The sequence below is a fragment of the Sorex fumeus genome, unplaced genomic scaffold (genome assembly GCF_029834395.1).
Source record: "Sorex fumeus unplaced genomic scaffold, SorFum_2.1 ptg000014l, whole genome shotgun sequence".
Classification (NCBI taxonomy): domain Eukaryota; kingdom Metazoa; phylum Chordata; class Mammalia; order Eulipotyphla; family Soricidae; genus Sorex; species Sorex fumeus.
Window position 1 is genome coordinate 27,996,823 of NW_026606071.1, and position 16,470 is coordinate 28,013,292.

The 16,470-nt window shown below is 35.6% G+C and overlaps 1 protein-coding gene across 2 annotated transcripts in view; it reads right to left on the bottom strand.

The window, feature by feature from the left end:
- Positions 1-1,687: 1,687 nt before the first annotated feature.
- The window catches only part of MYL1 (myosin light chain 1), a 28,163-nt gene continuing 13,380 nt past the window's right edge, over positions 1,688-16,470 (bottom strand). For both annotated transcript variants that reach the window (XM_056111810.1, XM_056111811.1), the window contains exons 3-7: positions 13,408-13,551; positions 5,951-6,124; positions 5,164-5,241; positions 2,295-2,337; positions 1,688-1,846 (exon numbers count right to left, since the gene is read on the bottom strand). In XM_056111810.1, coding sequence (XP_055967785.1) covers positions 2,309-2,337; positions 5,164-5,241; positions 5,951-6,124; positions 13,408-13,551 — 425 coding nt within the window. In that variant the 3' untranslated portion in view covers positions 1,688-1,846; positions 2,295-2,308. The remainder of the gene's footprint in view (positions 1,847-2,294; positions 2,338-5,163; positions 5,242-5,950; positions 6,125-13,407; positions 13,552-16,470) is intronic.

Genomic DNA, 16,470 nt, shown 5'->3' on the forward strand with positions numbered 1-16,470 from the left:
AGGTCTTAAGGGAAAAGCATTAAATATGAAGCTTGAGATGAAAACTTCAGTACCTTGTAGACATAACATTTTTCTGAAAAATGTAGATGACAGGAAACTTAATTACATATTTCAATAAACAAATGAGCCTTCTATAAATGGACTGTTTGCACCGGTCAAATTTTCCATTAAGGGCACATTTGTAATTTTTTTCAGAAACATTTTTGTATTGCCTGATGAGACAACCAAATACAAATATATATCAAAAGGTACACTGTTGAATATAGTGTTTGTGAGCCAGTTGTGCTGATTTTAATCAATCAAAATGTGATATAACTAAAGATTCTGTTCTCATTTGCATTACTTTGCATAAATTTAAGGGTTCAATAGCCATATGTGACCTGTGGTTAGTGGGACAGTGGGACAGTGCAGATACAGTCTTTCATTTTCACAGGAAACTCTAGTGGACAACACCTTGTGAAATGTCAAGTTCCTGGTTCCCGTCAAACTTGGTCTTAAAGATCAGGTGGCCAAGGTGAGTCATTTTTAGAAAAGTGAGCCCGACACCTTGGCTACAAAAGCACAGATCAAAGTTGAAGCTGTTGAAAACTTAATTGGAGTGACCTTCACTGAACGGAAACAGGAGAGTGTTGAAGACAAGATCCCAACATTAGAGAAAAGTTGTTTCAGTTCCCCCAAATAAAGAAGCAGGCAGGTACTCCGATTTTATAATTTCACATTACAAATATCTTTTAGAAGATGGGAGAGCTATTGTCTTTTAATGCTTTCCAGTCAATCGTTAACCTTACATGTTTGCCTTTATTCAAAAGAAAAATTGATACATATCACAGAGTTCTGTTATGATAAATTAGTCCTAGCATTTAGTGATAAGGCACATGGCCTGCCTTGGTTTGATCTCCATCACTGCATATTGTCTTCTAGCACTACCAGGAATGATTCTTAAGTCCACAACCAGGCAGAAACTCTGAACTTCTTTGGAGATGGTTCCAAAAGAAACAAAATAAAACTAAGCAAACGATATTCAGTGAGAAAAATCAAGGGTTAAAGAAATCTATAAGATGGGGCTGGAGCAATAGCACAACGGGTAGGGCGTTTGCCTTGCATGCGGCCAACCCAGGTTCAATTCCCAGCATCCCATAGGGTCCCCTGAGCACCACCAGGAGTAATTCTTGAGTGCAGAGCCAGGAGTAACCCCTGTGCATTGCCGGGTGTGACCCAAAAAGCAAAAAAAAAAATCTGTAAGATCAGAGTGGCACTAGAAGTCAACTAGATCAAGTCATGTTCACTATGATTAATTCAAAACCTAAGAAACCATCCATCTTCAGCCTCCACATAGTAAAATGTTTCTGATCCTATCAAAATCTCTTCAGTTCTCAATTTCACCTTTTCACTAATATGATTTTCATTATTGCTGTTATTATTATGTAAGTTACAATAATTTGTTCTTTTAAAGGTTTTAAAATCATTAAACATTAACAAAAGAATAAAGTGATAACAATAATTTTCTCAAAGCAAGAAGATAGAAACACACGAGACTTTGACATTCTAGACTGACCAAAATTATTAATTTATTATTTTAAGGATGTTCACTGACTCATGATAGAAAATAAAGAGAGATATTTGGATATGAGATTGTCAGAATATATTTTTTTTGATCAGCAAATGTTTGGTTTGTGTGGTGTGAATTAAAATTCAAAAGAAATGTAGGGTACATAAAAATTCAGGTAGAACAGCTCAGTTTAGAACAGCTCATTTTTTCACTTGAATGACAGTAAACAAATTTGGACCTTTGTCCTAGGTGTTATTAAAATAATGTTCCAGCCAGTCTTCCTAGACAATGTTTGATCTGCAGAGATAAAGAGAATATGACTTAAAGTTAATTATATATTTTCATAAGTGAAATTGGAGGGGAAATAATGTGACATGCAAAAGAAATAATATAAATAAACCAGCACTTCCAAGGTAAGTCATTGCACTTGCCAGTTAAAGGTGCCTAACTTTAGGCAGGATATTAGAAAGCAGTTATTATTAGCAAATATTAGATTACTTAAAAAATGTAAGCTCATATTTTTATTAATATTGTTTACATAGGGAAACAAACATCAGAATTTTTGCATTTAGATCATTACAAAAATGCTCTACTTTTAAAGAAGTTCAGATTTTTTTCTGGCTAATATAAGCAACTTCACTAAGAACCAATAATTAAATAAGTAGCATGTAAATTGGAGCTGTTAAATAAAAGAAACATGATCTCAAGTAAGTTTTTAGTATTAATAAAAGGACAGATAATATACCTTGAGAGCTTCATTTAGATAGACATGATATGCTTGACAAAAGCTGTGGGGATAATTCAGATAGTGTAGCATTAAAAGATTGTCCAACTTAAGAAAAGAAAGATAAATTAGCAGATAATCTCATTCCTTATTTTTTTCAGCCATAACATAGAGTTTATTTTAAGAAGTTCTATACAGCCCGCTATTCTTAATAATCTATGAATTTTTCTTGTTTTGATAGATTTAATTTTTGTAGAGTTTGCACTCCTTTACGGGCATATTTTTATCGATTACATGCACATGGTTAAAAGTCTCCCTGTCTCATAGTTTATTTCTTTATAGTTAATTTGAATATATAAATAAAATACAAATTTAGGTATATAAAACACTCTTTATGCAAATGGTGACTAAACAAACACATTGGCACCTTCGTTCTTTTAATTAATCTATCTTGGAGATGTTTCAAAAAACATAAATATGAATATCCTTATTCTTCTTAAGGGCTGCATGTATTTCAGCATGGATATATCAAGAATTTATAGTATGTATTATATGTTGATAGTAAGTTGTTTAAGAAGTTGGCTGCTGTGAACAACACAGTAATGAAGAAATGTATATGCATATATGATCTAATGTATAAAGGATCATTTGCTACTGTGAAGATTATTTACAGTTCTCACTGTAAATTTGTCAAATAATAGTATAATCACCACATGGGGTGCTGGAGATCTATCCTGGATAGATGTGTGCAAGGCAAATGCCCTACCTGCTGTACTATAACTTTGGCCCCCCATGTGGGGATTTTAATGATCTGTATTTCCACCTGGAACGCATGAGTTCAACTGTTTCCACACTCCTTGACACAAAATATCTTCAAATGTTTTGTAATCTTGGGCAATTGGTTTACTTTAAAAAATGGTATCCGTATAGTGATAACTCCAACAACGACCAGGATCCAGAGATTATCACACTCAGCTCCCGCATTTGCGGCCGCGCGACATCTTATCATCTCATTCCTAATTTGGTCAAACTGGCAGGCTACCAAATGTAACATGCCCACACGGCAGAGTCTGGCAAACTCCCCGTGGTATACCCAATATGCCAAATACCAGTAACAATGATGGGTCTCATTCTCCTAACCCTGAAAGAGCCTTGAATATGGCACTTTTTAAAAAATCTCAGGGCTAGGACGAAGGAGACGTTACTGGCACCTGCTCGAGGCAATCGACGAACAACAGGGTGGTCGTGATCGTGATCGTATAATGATAATCTGCACCTCTTAATATTCTGACAAATGTGAACAGCATTTTCCATTCATATATTATATATTTAATTTTCTATGAATTACTTTTCCTTTTACTAACAATTCTTTCATTTAGGTTATGGTCATTATATTAATATAAGAATATTAAAAAATTTAAATGAGCTATTTCTAATATAAATTGCATTTTTTTCTGGTTTGTCTTTTGATTTTACTTCTGGTGGAGGTTTTTGTATATAAATTTATAAAACATATGTAGTTGGATTTATCAAAATTTATAATGCTTCCTGCTTCAATAAATGTTTCAAGGCTTTGAGAAGCACTTTCTATGGATTTTATTTGTCACGCTGAAATTCTGTACTCATTTGAAACTCATTGTGGAATAAAAGCTAAATCTGATTTTATTTTCTAGACACTTTCATTTATGTGTACATTACTTACTAATGACCTTCCTTTATGTATATATTTATAAAAAAATGAAAATCATTGATTAATTTTTAACATTATAAATTTGGTAGCAGGGAAGGATAATTGGCAGCAAGAGATGAATGAGAACAGTAGATGAGAAGAGCTAAATTTTAATACCAGAGATACAATGATGATTTGACCTTTATTAAGTAACCAAACCTCTTGGGTCTTCAGTTTACTCATTTTCATATTTGCTTATTATTTGTAATGGATTAATGTGTATTTTGAGGTCTTTACAACTTGTGGGTTTGTTTTGTTTTGTTTTGTTTTGTTTTTGGTCAGACCCAGCTGTGCTCCAGGCTTACTACTGGGTCTGCACTCAGGGATCACTCCTGGTGGAGATCTGGGGAAATTGTAGGGTACTGGAAATCGAATCCAGGTCAGTCATTTGTAAGGCAGGCACCCTACCTGCTTTACTATCACTCTGGCCCCTAGAACTTGTGATTTCAGTAAATTTTATTTTGATACAAAACCTGTTAATTTATTTTTCCCAAATCCACTGGTGTTCATGACTTAGGCCTAACTAGTTGTGCTTAGGAATGACGCCCGGGTATGCTGAGGGGACTACATATGGTGCTGGGGTGCTAAGGATCAAACTCAGTTGGCTGCTTTCAAGGCAAATTAATTAATGCCTGTGCTATCTCTCCAATTCAATAAGCCCTGTTCATTTATTTTTATTTTATTTATTTATTTATTTTGCTTTTTGGGTCACACCCAGAAATGCTTAGGGGTTATTTCTGACTCTGCACTCAGAAATTACTCCTGACGGTGTTCGGGGGACTGTATGGGATGACGAGGATTGAACCCAGGTTGGCCACATGCAAGGCGAATGCCTTACCAGCTGTATTATTGCTCCAGCCCAGTCCTGTTCATTTAAAAAAAGTGGAGTAAAGCTATAACAAGAAGAATACATGTGCAAGCACAGTTTAAACTACAAATCAATGCACAGGAATATTAAAGTGCACTTAGGTAGATGTTTATATATCTATTAATACCCTTATAGAGCATAGTTTTAGATTTCTTATGCAATTGATGGGAATAAATAATGTATATATATGCACTAAAGGAAGAAAATAAGTTATTTTATGCTCAAATGAAGTGCATAATTAACATGATCAGTTAAAAAAATTGCTGAGATTATCAGAACACATGGAACTGTACCTTCATAGTTAATGCACCCATTGGAGTCTTCTTGACCTGCCAGCAGAGCTTCTACTTCTTCCTCTTTCATCTTTTCACCTATGAAACAAAAGTGTCTATTCAAAAATGAAGGCTAGATAATATTTTCAGAATTCCAGTGATTACTTGGAGACTTCTAGAGACTTTACCAAACTTTTGGGGTCTAGGAATTATGCCCTTTGTTTCTCTTGCACTTTACATAAATTTGTCAATAAATTAAGGTTTTTACTCACCAGAAACTACAATTTATTTAAAATTTTTTTTATTGAATCACCATGAACTACAGTTATAAAACGTTCATGTTTGAGCTTCATTCATACAAGAATCGAACATCCAGCAATAAATTAAATTTGAATGAATAATGTACATTATCTCAGATTATACAGACTACATTCTTTAACAAAGACAACGTTTTCTTTGACTGATGCATTATAAATATTGAGTATTGAATGTTCACTTTCCCAAAAGTAATTTGTTGTCACCAAGGCCAAGTGATGGTCATTACATTTGACTACTAAAAAAATGTCCTTCCTATCCCTTTTAGTCATAATAAGATTCTCCTAAACCATAAATCTATTAAATAAATAAATAAATAAATTCCACAATTACTCCTGACGGTGTTTGGGGGACTATATGGGATGCCGAGGATTGAACCCAGGCTGGCCACATGCAAGGCGAATGCCTTGCCAGCTGTATTATTAAATTTCTTATGCTCTATGCTTCCCTTTACTTTTTGTCTATTGATTCTAATAAAGTAAATTTTTCTTACCCAGTGTGGCCAGCACATGGCGGAGTTCAGCACCCATGACCGTGCCATTGCCTTCCTTGTCAAAGACACGCAGACCCTCCACGAAGTCTTCATAACCACCCTGGTCCTTGTTGTTGGAAATAGCTTGCATCATGGGCAGAAATTGCTCAAACTCAATTTTCTTGGCATTCATCTCTGAAAGAATTTAAATTTGTAGAATTATTGATGTCCATAAATTTGCATCTTTAAGTAACAAATTGAACTTGAAAGTTCAACGACCTAAAACGTTTTTTATATATCAGTAATTTCACTTGGTAAGTAGTTCAGATGGTAGTTAGTACCACCAACTACTACGCTGGTCGTATATAATACGTGAGCTATGGAATCATTGTGCTCGTGCTTAAGTCCCCAAATCACATGAACAACTATGTGAGCATGGCCTCCCCCAAAATACTTTTCCCAGCAAGACTCTCATTCATAATAGAAGGAACAACACACAGTTTCACAGACAAACAACAGCTCAGGAACTTCATAGACTCAAAACCATGGTTACAAGAACAACTAAATGGGCTACTTTAAGGCAAGAAAGGCCCCTCAAATACACCAAATTTTAACATAACAATGGGACAAAATCCCATAACAATAATCTCTCTCAATGTCAATGGGCTAAACACACCAATTAAAAGACATAGAGTGGCAGGATGGATTAGAAAATTGAACCCAACATTCTGCTGCCTGCAAGAAACGCATCTCAATAGTCAAAGCAAACATAGACTCAGAGTCAAAGGCTGGAAAACAATCCTACAGGCAAACAGCTCCCATAAAAAAGCTGGGGTAGCCATCCTTATATCAGACCACATCGATTTCAGAGTGAGGAAGGTCATAAGAGACAGTGAAGGCCATTTCTTATTGATCAGAGGATCTGTACAACAGGAAGAACTTACAATAATAAATGTATATGCACCTAATGAGAGACCAGCAAAGTACTTAAAACAACTACTCATAGATTTGGAAAAAGACATCAATAGCAACACAATACTAGTGGGAGACTTCAACACTGCTTTGTCACCTCTTGATAGATCAACCAGACTCAAGCTTAGCAAGGACATACTTCATTTGAGGGAAACAATGGAAGAAAGGGACTTAGTAGATATATACAGGACACTTCATCCACGAAAAGCTGAATACACATTCTTCTCAAGCGTACATGGAACATTCTCCAAGATAGACCACATGCTGAGCCACAAAACATGCCTCCATAAAATTAAGAAGGTAGAGATTGTATCAACAATCTTCTCAGACCATAATGCGCTGAAATTAGAAGTAAATCATACACAAAAACAGAAAACTAAATCAAACACCTGGAAATTAAACAGGGCACTATTGAACAACGAGTGGATTAAACAGGAAATCAAAGAGGAAATCAAAAGATTCCTAGAAACGAATGAAAATGAGAACACGAGTTACCAAAACTTATGGGACACAGCAAAGGCTGTGTTAAGAGGAAAGTTTATAGCTCTACAAGCATTCCTCAGGAAGGAGGAGCGAGCACACATAAGTAACCTAACCTCACAGCTTAAGAGCTTGGAGAAGGACCAAAAAAAGGAGCACAACCCGAACAGGAGAAAGGAAATAATAAAACTCAGAGCAGAGATTAACGAGATGGAAACCCAAAAAACAATCCGAAAGATCAATGAAACCAAGAGCTGGTTCTTCGAGAAAATTAACAAGATCGATAAGCCTCTAGCAAAACTCACAAAGAAAGGGAGAGAGAAAACCCTAATAAACCAAATCAGAAATGAAAAGGGGGTCATTACAACAGAAACCACAGAAATTCAGAGGATCCTCAGGGAATACTTTGAGAAGCTTTATGCCACGGAACATCAAAACCTCGAGGAAATGGATAAATTCCTAGACTCCTACAGACTCCCAAGGCTGAACCAAGAAGACCTGGAATATCTGAACAGACCTATCACCATCAAGGAAATTGAAATGGTAATAAAAAGTCTCCCCAAGCACAAAAGTCCTGGCCCGGATGGATTCACTAGTGAATTCTTCCAAATCTTTAAAGAGGACTTACTCCCAATGCTCTTTAAGCTTTTCCACGAAATTGAAATATCAAAAACACTTCCAAACAGTTTCTACGAAGCAAATATCACACTGATACCAAAAGCAGACAGAGATACCACAAAGAAAGAGAATTACAGGCCGATATCCCTGATGAACACAGATGCAAAGATCCTCAACAAACTACTAGCAAATAGAATCCAACTACTCATTAAAAAGATCATACACCATGACCAAGTAGGATTCATCCCAGGGATGCAAGGATGGTTTAACATCCGGAAATCAATCAACATAATCCACCATATCAACAAAAGAAAAGATAAAAAGCATATGATCATATCAATAGATGCAGAGAAAGCATTTGATAAGATCCAGCACCCCTTTATGATGAAAACCCTAGCCAAAATGGGTATAGAGGGGACCTTCCTCAACATAATTAAAGCCATCTACCACAAGCCTACGGCAAGCATCATCCTCAATGGGGAAAAACTGAGAGCCTTCCCTCTAAGATCAGGGACGAGACAGGGATGCCCACTCTCTCCACTGCTGTTCAATATAGTACTGGAAGTACTTGCAATAGCGATTAGGCAGGAAAAAGATATTAAGGGCATTCAGGTAGGAAAGGAAGAAATCAAGCTCTCACTATTCGCAGATGATATGATACTCTACTTAGAGAACCCAATAACTTCCACCAAAAAACTCCTAGAAACAATAGACTTGTATAGTAAAGTTGCAGGTTATAAAATCAATACCCAAAAGTCCATGGCTTTCCTATACGCAAACAGTGAGAGAGAAGAAAGCAACATGAAAAAAACAATCCCATTCACAATTGTGCCCCAGAAAATCAAGTACCTAGGAATCAGCTTAACTAAGGAAGTAAAGGACCTGTACAAAGAAAACTACAAAACGCTACTTCAGGAAATAAAAGAGGACATGAGGAAATGGAAAGATATCCCCTGCTCATGGGTCGGGAGACTTAACATTGTCAAAATGGCAATACTACCGAAAGCATTGTATAAATTCAATGCAATCCCTATAAGGATACCCATGACATTCTTCAAAGAAATGGAGCAAACACTCTTGAAATTTATATGGAACAATAAGCCCCCACGAATAGCTAAAGCAATTCTTGGGAAAAAGAAAATGGGAGGAATCAACCTCCCGAACTTCAAACTGTACTACAAAGCAGTAATAATTAAAACAGCATGGTACTGGAACAAAGGCAGAACTGCAGACCAATGGAACAGGGTTGAATACACTGACATCTCTCCTCAATCATATGCTCATCTAATCTTTGATAAAGGTGCAAGTAATGTGAAGTGGAGTAAGGAAAGCCTCTTTAATAAATTGTGTTGGCATCACTGGACGGCTACATGCAAAAAAATAGGCTCAGAACTCTGCCTAACACCATGTACAAAAGTAAGATCAAAATGGATTAAAGACCTCAACATCAGACCAGAAACCATAAGGTACATTGAAGATAAAGTTGGCAAAACCCTCCATGACATTGAAGCTAATGGTATCTTCAAAGATGCCACGCCACTGGCCGAGCAAGTGAAAACAGAGATAGATAAATGGGACTATCTTAAACTAAGAAGCTTCTGCACCTCCAAAGAAACAGTGACCAAAATACAAAGACAGTCTACAGAATGGGAAAGGATATTCACCGAATACACATCTGACAAGGGGTTGATATCCAGGATATACAAAATACTGGTTAAACTCCACAAGAAGAAAACATCCAACCCCATCCAAAAATGGGGCAATGAAATGAACAGAAACTTTCTCAAAGAAGAAATCCGAATGGCAAAAAAGCACATGAGAAAATGCTCTACATCATTAATCATCAGGGAGATGCAGATCAAAACCACAATGAGATACCATCTCACACCTCAGAGACTGGCCCACATTCAAAAGAACAAAAGCAACCGATGCTGGCGTGGATGTGGCGAGAAAGGGACACTCTTTCACTGTTGGTGGGAATGTCCACTGGTTCAGCCCCTCTGGAAAACAGTATGGACGATTCTCAAAAAATTAGAAATTGAGCTCCCATTTGACCCAGCAATACCACTCCTGGGAATATATCCCAGAGAGGCAAAAATGTATAGTCGAAGTGACATCTGCACTTGTTTGTTCATTGCAGCACTCTTTACAATAGCCAGAAACTGGAAGAAACCTGAATGCCCAAGAACAGATGACTGGTTAAAGAAACTTTGGTACATCTACACAATGGAGTACTATGTAGCTCTTAGAAAAGATGAAGTCATGAAATTTACATACAAGTGGTACAATATGGAAAGTATCATGCTAAGCGAAATGAGTCAGAAAGAGAGGGATAGACATAGAAAGATTGCATTCATCTGGGGGATATAAAGTAACAAAGTATGAGATTAATACCCAAGAATAGCTGAGATCAGCACCAGGAGGATTACTCCATAACTTAGAGGCCAGCCGGGTATCCTAGAGGAAAGGGCTGTTCAGATAGAGAAGGGAGCACCAAATAAAGGATGTTTGGAGGATCCTCCCAGGAGGGGAGATGCATGTCGAAAGTAGACTATGGACTGAACATGTTTGCCACTCAATGCCTCTTTTGCAGACCACAACACCCAAAAGGAGAGAGAGAACACAGGGGATTGCCCTGCCACAGAGACAGGGGGGATGGGGGGATGGGGAGATGGGGGTGGGAGGGATATTATCCATGGTGGTGGAAAATGGGCACTGGTGGAGGGATGGGTATCTGATCATTGTATAATTGAAACCAAAGCACAAAAAATTGTAAATCTACAACTTTAAAAAAAATAAAATAAAATAAAGGGAAAAAAAAAAAGAAAAAAAAACTATGTGAGCATGGACAAGTTTCTTAACTGCTTTGTGCCTTAAATCTGTCATTTAAAAATAGAGCTGAGGGGCCTGGGTAATAGCACAGTGGATAAGGCGTAGTGTACATTTATATACACATAAATGAAAGTGCCTAGAAAATAAAATCAGATTTAGCTTTTATTCCACAGTGAATTTCAAATGGGTTCAGAATTTCAGCGTGACAAATAAAATCCATAGAAAGTGCTTCTCAAAGCCTTGAAACATTTATTGAAGCAGGAAGCATTATATATTTTGATAAATCCAACTACGTATGTTTTATAAATTTATATACAAAAACCTCCACTCTTGCATAGTGCTGACTCCAGTTTGATCCCTAACTCTCTATGTGATCCCCTGAGGCCCTCTAGGAATGACCCTGAGCACAGAGATAGGAGTAAGCTCTGAACATAGCTGAGTGTGTTCCAAAAGTAAGATTAATAAATTAAATAGAGATATGGTGGTTGGCAGAAATCAGCATATAGATGTCATAGTCATGTAATAATGATAAACTTAGCCATAAACTTTCACAAGTTATTTTATACAAGTGAAAGTGTAGCACTATAACACTGTCCTCCTGTTATTCTTCGATTTGCTTGAGCGGGCACCAGTAACATCTCCGTTGTGAGACTTGTTACTGTTTTTGGCATATTGAATACTCCACGGTGAGCTTGTCAGGCTCTGCCGTGCAGGTGAGGATACTCTCGGTAGCTTGTCGGGCTCTCTGAGAGGAACAGAGGAATTGAACGTAGGTAGGCTGCGTGCAAGGAAAACTTCCTACTCACTCTGCTATCGCTCCAGCCCATCGTACTATAAAAGTAGTGAAATTAGATAGGACATATATACTCATCATCGGTTTTCACAATGCCTAGGATCAACTAAAGAACTTCCCACAAACAATGCATATGCCTTTGTGCTCAACCTCAGTTCCAGCTCAAATTTTAAGTAACTTTAAAAAGTTTAGGAGGACAATATGTGCGTTGAACACTTAATGATCTCCTGACTTATTTGCAGTTTAGAGGAACAGGAATGACAGAACTTTCTGCAGTATTGTCTGCTAAGACAAAAAATAAAAATCAGCAGGTAGGGCATTTGTGTTGCACACAGCTGACCCAGGTTCGATCCTGGGTATCCCACATTTTTCCGAGTCCCATCAGAAGTAATTCTTGTGTGCAGAGCCTGAGTAACCCCTGAGCATTGTTGGTGTGACCCCCAAAAAGTGAAAAATATCACATTAACACATAGTTATAAAATAGATTTTCCAGATTTTTGCAAGTAGATGTAGTTAAATATTTAAGTAATAAATTCCTATTGGTCTTTCTTTGTAGGATAGAAATATAGTTCATTAAGTAATAATATTAAAAGAATTAAATTTAAGTTTAGTATGAGTAAATATTTATCCAACAATTTTATTGAAGATAGAAATTTGGTTTGATGACAGTATTTAAAATAAGATTAGGCTTAATGCTGTCTCATTTTATTTCATGTTCTTGACTACTTATTGCATCATTCAAGCGGGAAATTTTCAGGCAAAGAAAGAAAAGTTTGGTTGATTTTGAGCAGGTGTCCTTAAAATGAACTAATTTACTTCTGTAATAGAGTAATATCTCCAACACTTATCAAGAAAAATAACATTATTTATTTTTTCTTTTCTTTTTTTCAAAAACAAATATGAATAGCCCAAACATCTTGAAAAAAATATTTTTTTTTAAGTTTAGGGTGGGATTTTTTAATAATAGGGTAGAATATTTTAATAGACGATTAAGTATTGCCACAAATCAATAGAATTGTTTTTACTTTATTATATATATACTGAATTTCTATACCTGGGAATGCCACTTCCTTTTTGCCATTTCTGTATCTCATAGAATTTTGTCCCAAAATTTACTTTGGTTGACTGAATGTAGCTTTTGACTTAGACCTTAAATGTTTTGTTTTTTTTTTTAACTGAAAACTCATGGTAAGATATTATTCTATCTATTCCTAACTAAGGCAGTTGAGTTTCATCCAAGATGGTGGGTGATGATGATGGAATATTGGAAAGTCAGCAGATATTTTCAGTTTCATAGAAACACTGTGACTACTTTTCCTGTTTTCTTCTTCTCTAGATGTGTTCATCTTATTTTACTGGAAGTATAATTTCATGAGTTATTTGTAAGGCGCATTGTGTCTAAACATTTTCTTGATAAATGTTGGAGATATTCTATACCTTCATAAAAATGTGTTTTTGCCTTTGAAAGTTCCAAAACATTTATATTTGCATATTTAATATAATTAATCCTTGAACTTTAAACACCAGTTCTAATGATGTTAGCATTAGAAATGATCTCCTTCTATTAGCATAAAAACATTTTATCATGCTTGCAAAACTTCAGAGGAAGTTAACTTATTTTATGACAGAAAAACTGAGATCAGATGATCAAGCAGTACACTTAGCATCAAGAGCAAAGTAAACTACATCATATGGAAATTATTTCTTAATAAATGTCACTAATTTTTAATCATAGATGGACACAGACTTTCCATCAATTTCATATTCAGAAATATGTGCGTACCTTCATTGCTGGGGTTTCCCAGCACCTTCTTGACCTCTGCATTGGTGGGATTTGTGCCCAGTGCCCGAAGGACATCACCAACCTGACTTAAGGTGATCTTGCTTTCACCTGTTCTGTCAAACAGGAGAAAGGCCTCCTTGAAATCTGCAAGAAGCAAGAAGTATTAGGATGGCTTTCCTTCCTATCTCAGATCTCTAAAGTAACCCCAACTTGATTAAAGATTTTTTAAAAATTACCTTTTTTCAAAATTTTTGCCAAATAACAAGCTTATCTGCTATTTTTGGACTCTCCCCTTTCCTGCTTAATCTTCGATCAATTGAAATTTCCTCTGGGGACAATTTTAAAGCACCACTTCCAGCGGGAATTCATGTTATTAATAATTATAAGTGGAAGCTGATGGTTCTAGTCATATTTATTTGCATATTCTTTAGTTGCTTGGAAACTAAAATGTCTGGCTTAAGAAATTTTGAGATATCAAGAAATTTTAAGAAAAATCAGGGCTGGAGCTATAATGCAACAGGTAGGGTGTTTGCCTTGCACTTGGTCGACCTGGGTTTGATTCTCAGCATCCTGCAAGGTCCCCTGAGCACTGCTAGGTCTAATTCCTGGGCACAGAAGAGCCAGGAGTAAGCTCTGAGCATTGCTGGGTGTGACCCCAAAAGAAAAAAAACAAGAAAAATAATATAATTTATATAATTTATGACTTACATAGTTATCAAAATTAATACAATTTCAAAAATTCAATTGTGGTTACAGTATATGAAGTTCATACAAATTTCTCAATTATAATACAATATTTCATCCTAAGGTACAATTTTTATGTTCTCCAATTAATAATTTTTTCAGAATTAATTTTTTCTCTGTGTAGAGCACCCCTATCCCCCTTTCGTGGTGCTTGTAGTTTATTTCTGTTTTATTTAGGGGATCATGTGGTATAAGGAATCAAACCTGGGACTCAGACATGCAAAACATGTACTTCAGTACTTTAAGTAATCTACTAAGCTTATTTTAGGAGTAATTTTATTTTAAGGAAGAACTTAGAAAAGTGAGACAATCCCTAAGTTCTATAGTAATTTTCTTTTTTTCAAAGTACACTAGGTAACTTTCAAGTAGGAGGAATATTTATTTGAACATATCACTATGATAATCTCTTTGAATTTTACTTGTTTTTCAGATAATACATATGGCAATATGTTGCTAAATTTGTTTAGAATTAAGTACACATTTTAAAATGAGAGTTTTGTGGAAAAATGGTAAATTCACATATAGTTGTCGTAGAAAACATATATCATTGAAGTACTATACTCTAGTTTTCTCCAATATTAACATTGTACAAAGTTACAACTTTGTAAAGTTATATCCCAACCAGGATGGCTCACACTGACAAACCACTAATATACTCAGATTTCTCATTTAGTCGTGTATGTATTTAAGTATGTATGCAAGTAGTAGTACATATTTTAAAGTGTTTTCTATTTTTTCATGTCTTTTGATTTTTTCTAAACTTTGTCATTTTTCTTCCTAAACAAGGAATTAAAAAAATCGAGAGAGAGAGAGAGAGAGAAACAGAGAGAGAGAGAGAGAGAGAGAGAGAGAGAGAGAGAGAGAGAGAGAGAGATGGAGGAACATAGACAGAGACAAAGACAAAGACAGAGGAACACAGAGACATGGAGAGAATATAGGTTGCTGCTATGGATTTAGTGGTCAGTAAAGTCATTTTAATAGAAACTTTTAGAATAACTAAATGAAAATTTCTGGGAAATCCAAAAATTTTGATGGCAAGTTGTTGTAGTTAAAAACCAACAACATTCAAAAAACTACTTGTGAATAAATTGGCAGAGGTGAAAGCATTATTTTTAGGCCATTAGTGATATTAAATCAAAAGATGCTATCTAGATTATTGAGTAAATAATTCTACTTTGTTGTGCCTTCATCGCCCTATCTGACTGCACCCAGACATATCCATAATCAACTATACATGTCATTGTTTTTGCTAAAATCCCCCTTTCCGAATTCTATGAAACTGGACAATAACATTTTATTTAAATCTCAAAAGCATGCTGCAGGCATTGTGTGGTCATAAGTCAAATATTATTTTTCATAGTTCTAGTGGACATGTGAAACTGAACTATTCTTGTTACTGTCTCCAGTCGTTCGTGCACAGATTGCTCAAAGGGCTCTATTACTCTGGTCAGATGCTGATATAGAAATAGCATTTTTATGGGCTGTAATAAAATCGCTCTGACATTAACCCTTTTGCTGATGTAACCAAGAACAGAAAGATATTGCTCAGTCTAATTCACATTTTGAAACTTTAATTACTGACTTTAGGATCTAGAATGAAGGTTAGTAAACTACTGCCTAGGGGCTAGCATATAAGTATGTTTTGGGATTTGTTTTTTTGATTGGGATAAACCATGCCTATTTATATATTGTTTATTGCTATTTTTATATCTCAATAATATAGCTGAGTTATTTATAAAAAATATATATTACCAGAAAAGATTAATATATTTACCACTCTGTCTTTGGGGAAAATGAGGAAAAGGTTATCAGTTCTTGTCTAGAACAACACTGTTCTAGAACTTTCTGTGATAGCCAAAATATTCTGTATCTAGGCTGCTCAAAAAGGTAACTTCATTTCACTACCCATGGCTCTTGGGCACTACAGTAAGACTAATGCAACTGAGAAAATGGATTCTAATAAACATTTGTTATAAATTAAAGTTTACATTTAAACAGCCACTCGTGAACAGTTGCAGCTCTACTAGATAGCAATGGAGTTGGACCTTAAGTAAATCATGTCGCCTAAATTTTTAAAAAGGGGTTGGGGGAGGCAAAAATATTTAGAAAACATATGCTATAGTTTTCTAGTTGTTTTTGTTCTTCTTTTGTCCCAAACCTAAGTACCTTCAAATAGAGCAATCATTAGCAAACAAACAAGGAAAGAAGCAAACAAAGGAAGTCTTTATTAATCTCTGAAAGTACAGGTTTCAATTGAATTTTAAAAACTTACATTTGTTTGCCTTGTATGAGAAAACCAGTCCACCATATAAATGTTTA